The sequence below is a fragment of the Mus caroli genome, chromosome 2 (assembly GCF_900094665.2).
Source record: "Mus caroli chromosome 2, CAROLI_EIJ_v1.1, whole genome shotgun sequence".
NCBI classification, from domain to species: Eukaryota; Metazoa; Chordata; class Mammalia; order Rodentia; family Muridae; genus Mus; species Mus caroli.
The window spans coordinates 1,832,296-1,842,269 of NC_034571.1; the positions used below are offsets into that span (position 1 = coordinate 1,832,296).

Consider the following 9,974-nt stretch of genomic DNA (forward strand, 5'->3'; position numbering starts at 1 on the left):
GCACAAGCTCAGGTCCTCTGACGACGGACAGTGTGCACTCTGAGCTGCCGAGCACAAGCTCAGGTTCTCTGACGGACAGTGTGCACTCTGAGCTGCCGAGCACAAGCTCAGGTCCTCTGACGGACAGTGTGCACTCTGAGCTGCCGAGCACAAGCTCAGGTCCTCTGACGGACAGTGTGCACTCTGAGCTGCCGAGCCATCTCTCCAGACTGTTATCTCCATTTGGGACAGGCTCTCCCTAGACAGCTTAGGTTGGTCATGGACTTGTGTTCTGTCTCAGTCTCCCCAGAGCTGGGATTGCGGGTACAAGACTTCACATCTGGCTAAATATAAAGCAGGGGCTCACATGATTCATTGTCTATTTGTTTCCAATGTGCTCCTCTCTCCCTAGAAATAAAAGATGTCCTTGATCACTCGGGCTTCAACTAAGAAGACAGAAGCTCACATAAGCACCCTAGGACAGTTTCGGAACAGTCCACCACCAGCTTGCTCTTAAGAGGGAAGCGAAATCCTTTCCCAAGAGCAGTCAGGAGAGATGCCTTACCTGGATGCTGCGAAGGATTCGGAAGAAACACCACCATAGTAGAAACCATCTTGACACAGCCGCTCCTTCAGGCTGGTGCCTTTGCGGAACTTCTTCGGAATCCGTCCCCCAGAGAAAGTAGACTGCAGATCAGACCGCTTTGCGCTAAGCTTCTTGTACTGGGCCTGGATGTGATACTGGCAGTATTCACAGTCATGCTGCAGGGAGAAGACCCGATGAGGCTCTGGTCAGCGGCCTGGGGAGCAGGGACACCCATCTCTCCTAGACTCACAACACTATGTGCTCGCTGAGTCCCTGTGACCTCCAGGACTCCCCCTTGCTCATCGCCACCACAGCTCCTAAAGCCTACCCCTCATCCCTCATGATTGACTGTTCATAGGCAAATAGTAAAGGATTTGAGACCCACCAAGTTAACTGTCTGTGTACATGGCTCTCCATTCTTCTTCTTGGCTTTACAGGCTCCCAGGTCCATAGCTTCTCCCATAATTAAGACTTTTTGAGGATGATCAATAGATAAGCACACCTGTGAGAGAAAGCTTATATAAGTGCTACCGGTTTTTATCCTACGAATGGGCGAAGGTCGGTCTGAGCTGGTTTTGGAAGGCATGTGAAGCCAGTGCTCTATGCAGCGGTGCAGAAGACTCAATCCGACTCCCTTTTCCGTAACCAACCTTTCCTTCCTCTTAGCTGTCAGAATCCTGACTGTCCAGGCTGGCCGAGTGCTCAGCCGCAGGCAGTGGATGCAGCCCTGTTTTCCCAGCATTCCTTATGGCTCACAATGGTCATGTGACTAAGGCTTGGCAAATTAGCCAGAAACAGGGATTGATAGGGAAGTTCTTGATTTCCTAGTAAAAAAAGACAGGCTGGCTCACCTTTCTTCATCCTGCCACCAGTGGTGATAAGTGGAGGGGGACAGTCTCAATGACCTTAGCTGACTCAGTTTTCCTGCTCCCTGCTGCCAATTCTCAGGCAGGCCTACTTGGCAGGAACACAGGCTGAGATACGGACTGTCCTCAAGTGCCTGCCTGGGTTCTCTTCTTGCTCCCAGAACAGGGCATCCTGTCACTTGAAATCATAGGGCCCAGTGGTTGCTAGGCAACAAATCCCCCAGCCAGCCTCCCATGTAACCTTGGCCACAGGTACGTGTCCATCTACACTGGACAGTTCTTCCGAGCCTAGAGGGATAAACCCACGGAGCAGCCCACCTGTAACAGAGTTGTTCTGCCTAACTGCATTCACACCCCGGTAGCTGAGTTTGTGCAAGACCTCCCACCAGATCTAGGAATTTTAGCAGAAAATATCAAGCTGTTCAGAGCCTCTCAACCCAGGATCAATAACCAATGAGTAGATTCCCCACCCAGGGTAGGGAGATGAACTATTCTGCTTCATAGTGATTCGCTGTCATCTTGTAACCAAGAGGGAAAGGCAGAAACTCACTACTTTGATTAAAATTGCCCCATAGGTTGATGTATTTGAATATTTGGTACCCGGTTGGCTGGACACATTTTGAGAAGAATTAGGAGGTGTGACCTTGTTGGAAGAGGTGTTATCACTGGCTTTGAGGCTTCAAAAGTCCACAGCTGGGCACAGTCTCTCTGCCTCAAATTTATGGATCAGGATGTAAGCTCTTAGCTACCACTATAGTGCCTGCCTGCCTGCCTGCTGCTGTGCTCCCGTGCTATGACGATCATGGACTCACCCTCTGAAACTGGAAGGCTTTCTTTTATAAGTTGCTGTGGTCATGGTGTCTCCTCACAGGGATAAAAAAGTAACTAAGATATTCACAGAGATATGGCAACACTAAGTTGCCTGTTTCTACTCTTTTGTTTTTGTGAGGAGAGATCAGGCTCTTGCTGTATACAAGAGGATAGATAGACCCGACTGGTCCAAAACTTGTGACTTTCCCGCACCTATCATAATACTAGACTGGACTCGGAAGAAAGTTGGGCTGGCAAGAAGGCTTAGTGGGTAAAGGTACTTGCTATCAACCCTGATGACCGGAGTTCAACTCTAGGAACCCACAGGGTGGAAGGTGAGAAGCCATTCTCCAAGTTGTCCTCTGAATTCCACATATATGATAACACCCATGAACCCCACCTCCAGCCCCCAATAATAAAGGCAGTAAGTTAAAAAAGAAAACAGGAAGAAAGAAAAGGAGAAACAGTTGGGAATGGTAACTTATACCTATAATCCTAGAATTTGGGAGGCGGAGGTAAGAGGCCTGCTGCTAGTTCAAGGCCAGCACAGGCCACACACACACACACATACACGCACACAGTTATTTTGATTTTGAGACAGGATCTGACTTTGGAGTCCAGACCGACAATTCTCTGGCCTTTGAACTGCTTGGATTATAGGTGTGAACTACCACGCCCATCTAAATCCCACTGTTTGTTTACAGAAACTGTAATGAAGGGTTTTTTTGATGTGTTGCTATGAATGATCAAATACACTCCCAACCAACAAATGAAGACTTTTGTCATTCTCTACTGGAAATAAAGCTCTTGCTGGGACAGAGCGGAAAAACTATCTAGCCATTGCAGTTTACACTGGTTAGCAGCTCCCGACGAAGCAACACAGCTTTCACTCTGGGGCAGATACGGAGGCTGAAGATCAGCCTTCACGCCAAGAGCCAGCTAGGACTGCAAGGTTAATGAAGCAAACTTCAGTCAGCTGTGCCACACTCATTTCCTGAGACAACCATGGCCATGTATTTATGCAGGGACCTAAGGAGACCCGAGCGGGAGAGCTCAGTAAAGCTGCGCTGGCGAGATGGCCCGGCAGTACAAATGCTCGCTGAGCAAGGCTACAGTCCCGAGTTCAATCCCCAGACCCACAGAAAGGTAGAGAAGCGAATGACTCCACAAGGTTGTTCTTTCACTCCACGCGTGAGCCATGGCAAGGTGTGGGTTCTCTGTTTCTCTTTGATTATAAGGAAAATAGAAGTGATAATAGAGTTATACATTCTGGGACCTGTGATGCTAACTCAAAACCATTTACAATAAGAAGATTCACAGAATATCGGTAAGCAGTGAATCAGCAAATGAAGAGGCAGAATAATGTGGAGAGAATCAGGAAAAGCCCAGAGGGAGATTAACACAGATGCTGCCGATACAAAAGCAACTGCAGAAAGCACCAGCCCAGCAGTCCACGCTGAGTCCAAGCCTCACCTCTGTCAAGCCATCTTTGGGCTTCATGGGGTTCGCGTTGAGCAAGCCTATGACGGTCCCTTGCTCTGTCTTCCAGAGATCTTTGTGAACATCTCCAAACAAGAACAAGGACACACACTGAGTCAGGTCATGAAGGTCGTTCAGTTTCCAGATGCTAAATGTTTGCCCCTGGAGTGAACAGAGTTCATTTCAGTCGAACGTTTGAACCTGGCTTACAGGGCCTCTATGTAATGGAGTCTTATTGTGGAAAAATATCCGGACATAATTCACCTCAAATAAATGGGTGTCAGTGTGGATATCAAATTATACATTAATTCTTTCTTTGGGCTTTAGCATTTATTACCTGCCTCATGTAAGATGAACAGAAGCAAGACAGGCCACAGGAAAATTTAGTAGAGTGTAACTTAGCAGGTAGCCTGGCTGCCACCCAGTGTCCCAGGGACGATTGTGTGCCCCTCCTTCCCACTACCACCCTAGTATGAGACAAGCAGCAGCTATAGCATCGTCATTTATACCCATCACAGGACTGGACAGCAGGTGACTAACTATCACTGGTGCTGCTATTAAGAGCTATCTCAGTGCACACCCCACCCACATGGCCAGTGACCCCAGCACCTTATGCTCACAGGGTTCTCTGGGATTTGTGGACTCAGCCTCTAATTACTTGGCCTTCTCCACAGGAGAGGTGACAGCATCTCAGGGACAACATAGGTGTCCCAAACGGTGAGAACTGAAATGCACTCAGAACAACTGGACAATACGCAGCCCCACTGTGCGGCCTGTGTCTCAGTGGAACGTTCTCTGTAGAATGCCAACCCAAAGACGAGTGAGAGCCCACTGGAAGTTATTTTAAAAGAAGGGCTGGCAGGTGCCAGACGAAGCCCTGGGGACCCCTTTAGCCTAGCCAGGAGCAGCTCTGGAGCCAGTAGAGCAGCTTACACTGGTAGCACTCTGTGGAGTGGCCTTCCTCAGGATAACCCCAAACGTCACCCAGTCTGTCTCTTCCAGGTTCTCAGCTGCCATCCTCTCCTTGATCTGAGGCAGTCTGATTAGCTTCCGGCCTGCCATCTTCCTGCTCATTTCTGTGGAGGAGACTCGAGGTCGCCTGGGACAAGAAGCCGGTAATTGCTAGGTCATTATTCTGGTAACAGACTCTGTGGACCCTTCCCAGGTGGTCAGGGGACATTACAGGGAGCAGCCTTTCCAGTGGCTCAGGGGACTTCATGTTTATTTGTATTGAGTTATTTTGGTTTCTTAGGACAGGATCTCACTATGTAGCTCAGATTGGTCTAGAACTCACAATCTTCCTGCCTCAGTAAGCATTTTTTTCCCTTAAAGTAATTAAAAAATAATTTTAAAGTGAGGATTACTTTCCCCTGGACATAGATTTACCTATAAAGTTTACTTTATACTTTCGTAATCTTATTACAATTATAGGAAGGTGCTGTTATTCTGGTTAAACTGTATTTTTTTTTTCAGACTATTGTTAACTTTGTATCTATTTTATTTATATGAATACACTGTAGCTGTCTTCAGACACACCAGAAGAGGGCATCAGATCCCATTACAGATGGTTGTGAGCCACCATGTGGTTGCCGGGAATTGAACTCAGGACCTCTGGAAGAGCAGTCAATGCTCTTAACCGCTGAGCCATCTCGCCACCCTGGTTAACTTTGAGGTTTAGAGGTTGGCCATGCAGTTATGCAGGTTAGCCTTATTTCCCAATCCTTTTTCTTCAGCTTTCTGTGTGTGAGAATTAAAGATATGAACTATCACACTTCAATTGTATATATTTAAAAATTGAATATATTGTCTAGGATCCTACAAAATAAATAACAGGCTAAACCACACCCATTCAAAGTTTTATAATGAAATCTGTGCCACTGTTTTGATCTGCCAATTTCGGATTCAATATCTATTATTTGTCTACTTCCTTTTAATAGGTAAGCATTATTTTGTTTGTTTGTTTGTTTGTTTTGGAGGCAGGGGCTCTTACATAACCCTAGGTGCTCTGGAACTTACTATGTAGACCAGGCTGGCCTTGAACTCACAAAGTTCCTCCTGCTTCTGGGACCAGACTGCTGGGATTAAAGGTGTGTGCCAACCACTACTATCGTTTTGTAGACAAGCCTTCCTTCAACAGGCTGTACCACAGTGCACTGAGGTAAGAGTGCAGCCCACCTCACTGCTAGGATTCCTCAGTCAAGAGCTGCTGCAGTGCAGACCTGGCATGTGCACACACTGCCTCTAGAAGACCTATCTTCTGAAAGGACTAAGGGCCATCTAGTGGGACAGACAAAGGGACACAAGAGATGTTACTGACCTGAGGCGTAGGCCTGAGAAGGCTTCCACAGAGACCTGGGAAGCCTGCGGGGGCCGTTCCCCAGAATTCCCTGGGGTCACTGTGCTTTGATTTCTAATTGTCCTGCTACATTTGTTTCCAGGAACAGCTTGAGGTGAGGGTGTGCTTGATCTCGAAGAGGAGCGGTTAGGCTCTAGAAAACCGGAAGTAACCTGGAGTGGCTGTGGGGGTGTACTCGTCCTTGAAGATGACTCTAGGAAATTAGCATAAGAGGTGGGGAGAGAATGACTGAGAGCCATAAAACCTGCTTACCATATTCTTTTCATAATCAACATATAGGATACTTTTTTGTTGTTATTTTGAGACTGGGTCTCACTCTGTAGCTCAGGCTGGCCTAGAATGTAGGTTCCTCTAAATGCTGGATGTCTAAGGCCTCATGTAATCAAACCTCACCAGAGAACAAGGCCACTTTGTGACTCTCATCCAGGTCTCTGCAGTGCTGTCTAGTAGACCTGTGTGTGGCAATTGCTGGGCAGCTCCCAAATGCTTGTGACTCCAGCCCCCAGGGACCCCAGCCTTTTGTAAGTATGTAAGTGTCTGTATACACACAAGCTCATTTGCCTGCAACTCTCTCACAAACCACACACACACACACACACACACACACCAGCAGAATGATGTATTATTTTCAACAGAGCTGAGCAGTGAGACCCAGGCAGGCCCTGTAGCACACCTGCAGGAGTCTTTGGCTTCTGAGCGACCCGCTTGGCTTTGGGTAAAGTGGGGACATCAAGCTCTGCAGAAAAGCACGCCGACTCCTGAATTCTCCGAACTCTCTTCTCCTTAAGCAGGGGCTGCAGAGATGAATCTTCCCGATTGAAAAGGAAAGAAATTAGGAATGCTACAGTTTTGGCAGGAGCTGGGTGAAATACTAACGCTATTGTTTCTTGGTAACAAAAATGCATATTACTGCTGCAATTACAGTCACATTACCAGGTGGTTCCTGCAAGGGTGCTGTTCGTGAAGGCTGTTTAATTGATGCAGCTTTTAGCTGCTCCTGTAAGGACTTCATTTGCTCTTGTAGCTTCTTTAATTCATCTACAAAAGAAAAGTATATTAAGAATCAGATAAGCAGGGCGTGGTGGCGCACGCCTTTAATCCCAGCACTCGGGAGGCAGAGGCAGGCGGATTTCTGAGTTCGAGGCCAGCCTGGTCTACAAAGTGAGCTCCAGGACAGCCAGAGCTATAAAGAGAAACCCTGTCTCGAAAAACCAAAAAAAAAAAAAAAAAAAAAAAACATAAGCAGGGCGTGGTGGCGCACGCCTTTAATCCCAGCACTCGGGAGGCAGAGGCAGGCGGATTTCTGAGTTTGAGGCCAGCCTGGTCTACAAAGTGAGTTCCAGGACAGCCAGGGCTACAGGACTACAGAGAAACCCTGTCTCGAAAAACCAAAAAAAAAAAAAAAAAAAAAAAACCTTAGCTGGGCATGGGGGCCCCCCCCTTTAATCCCAGCACTCGGGAGGCAGAGGCAGGCGGATTTCTGAGTTTGAGGCCAGCCTGGTCTACAAAGTGAGTTCCAGGACAGCCAGGGCTACAGGACTACAGAGAAACCCTGTCTCGAAAAAAAAAAAAAAGAAAGAAAGAAACCTTTTTATCTCTAGCAATCAAGCCTTTTGACACCTGAGCCAGCCATGAGCTCAGTGGGGCATGGTGGCATAAACCTGTAACCTCCTTAACTCAGGAGGCAGAGGGAGACAGAGAGGGAGATGACTCAGCCTAGCTGCATAGTAAGACCCTGGGTCAGGAAAACAAAAACCCAACAAAATTCCCAACAAGGAATTCGTAGGAACGTGTGTTACAGAGGCCACGCAACCATAAACTGAAATACCATAACGATCAGTGCGATCAGTGCTGGCTTCTGTATTCGATCTACGAGAAGGGGCCAGGACCAACAAGGGGGCATGCCTCAAAGCAGCAGTTCAGGAATGCTCTTGGTTCTCAACCAGACTGTGTGGGAGCTCTGAACACAAATCCTGAAGTAATACATTCTGTGAGAAGTACAGACAGTGCCAGAGCCCTTTTGTTGAAGATCAAGTTTAGCTGCCTGACAAGGATGTAAGGAAGACCCTGAATGCAGCAGTGCTGACTTTAATAGTTCCATCTATGCCCTCATTCAAGGTCAGCCCACACAAAGGGCTTTGCAGTCTGTAGTCCTTGTTGCTCCTACAGATTTCTTTGAGGCGGGGTCTCTCACTGAGCTCATAGATTCTGCTAGGTTGGCACTGCGCCCCAGGGACCCATCTGTCCCTAACTCCTCGAACTGGGGTTCTGGACTTGGGTCCTCATGTATGTATCTTACTAAGCCATCTTTCCACCCTTTTGAAAAATAAACTTATTGGTCATTACCCTTGTATATGCAGTTATTTTAATGAATACTGTCAAACTTGGGGCACCTACTGCCTCATGAGTAAACTGAGAAAGCAAACCATCGCATCCTGGTTACCTTGCAACTCCTGATTGGTTTTCTCTCGGTTGGGAGCAGGAGTAGGCGGGGCACTGTTTTCAACTTGTGATGTAGGAACTTCATCATCCGTCAAGTCCTCCACATCACCAAAGAGAGTGGCCAAACGTTCCTCCTGGTTTCCAGTCTTGCCCTCTTCTCCACTGTCAGCCTCTTCTGTGTAAGACTCACCGTCACCATCAGCATCAAAAAGCTCATCAAATTCATCAGGGTCCCCGTCTCCCAGAGACAAGGACTTATCCTTTTCTGAGCTGCAAGGCAAGACTGCCTCATTCTCTTCCAGTAGAGATGTCAGGAGACACAAGTCGTCTTCCTCCACTAGAAGAAATGGGAGGGAATGTAAGTCTACCTCAGACAGAGTGTCTGAGACAGGCACACCCAGTGAGCACTGATAGCACAATTGAAAGGAGCCTCCAGATTGGCCACTCTGCTTACTGCTCTTATACCTACCTGAGGGCTTCTTAGAATACACCGAGGAGAGCGAGCAAGCAGGCCAGGCACTAGGCTAGATCTTCCCCCTGCACTGCTTTAACAAGTTACCTTCCTACAACACCAAGTTTCATCAGATTTGACCAGAAAGGAAGAAATGAAAAAAGTAGACCTTGACCACTGTGCCACTTCTTGTTATTTTTTACTTATGTTTGGATTTCCAGTCAGGGTTTGTCTGTTTTAGCTTTAGCTGACCTGGAACTCGCTCTGTAGACCAGGCTGGCCTCAAACTCAGAGCTCCCTCTGCCTCTGCCTCCCTAGTGCTGAGATTAAAGGCAGATGACACATAACCTGTCCAACTGTTACTTTTAAATGGAGAAAGATACCTAAATACTCATCATGTAGAATTAGCTCTCATTAGCATTTCTGTCATAGTTGCTTTTATTTGACCTTTAATCAAGTAACATTTTATTTCACTGGTAATTTCATATTAAACATAAAATTAAACCAAATCAGAACATACAGTTCTTCCTTTTTTTTTTTTTGAAACAAGATCTCATATAGCCCAGCTACTATGCAGCTGAACTCAGAGATTTACCTGCCTCTGACTCATAAGTACTGAGATTAAAGGGTTAAGCCACCACACCCAACAGTTAATTAATTTCAATGTTTGCCTTTACCTTTCTTGAAGAGGACAAAGTCTAATCAATTCAGCTCACCCCCACCTCCACCCCCTGCAGTCTGCTTGCTCAGGGCCTATAGAATCAGCACATGCACTCTGTGTGGCTCTAGAGCAACAGCTCTAGAATCAGCATATGCACTGTGTGGCTCTAGAATCACCAGCGCATGCACTCTGTGGCTCTAGAGTCATCAGCACATGCACTCTGTGTGGCTCTAGAATCATCAGCGCATACACTCTGTGTGGCTCTAGAATCATCAGCGCATGCACTCTGTGCGGCTCTAGAGTCATCAGCACATGCACTCTGTGTGGCTCTAGAATCATCAGCG

The 9,974-nt window shown here is 47.2% G+C and overlaps 1 protein-coding gene across 1 annotated transcript in view; it reads right to left on the minus strand.

The window, feature by feature from the left end:
- The window catches only part of Mcm10 (minichromosome maintenance 10 replication initiation factor), a 23,367-nt gene that overhangs the window by 10,669 nt on the left and 2,724 nt on the right, over positions 1-9,974 (minus strand). The window contains exons 3-10 of the mRNA XM_021156441.2: positions 8,520-8,855; positions 7,010-7,114; positions 6,750-6,884; positions 6,038-6,269; positions 4,654-4,819; positions 3,715-3,882; positions 951-1,067; positions 545-741 (exon numbers count right to left, since the gene is read on the minus strand). Of these exons, the coding sequence (XP_021012100.1) occupies positions 545-741; positions 951-1,067; positions 3,715-3,882; positions 4,654-4,819; positions 6,038-6,269; positions 6,750-6,884; positions 7,010-7,114; positions 8,520-8,855 (1,456 nt within the window). The remainder of the gene's footprint in view (positions 1-544; positions 742-950; positions 1,068-3,714; positions 3,883-4,653; positions 4,820-6,037; positions 6,270-6,749; positions 6,885-7,009; positions 7,115-8,519; positions 8,856-9,974) is intronic.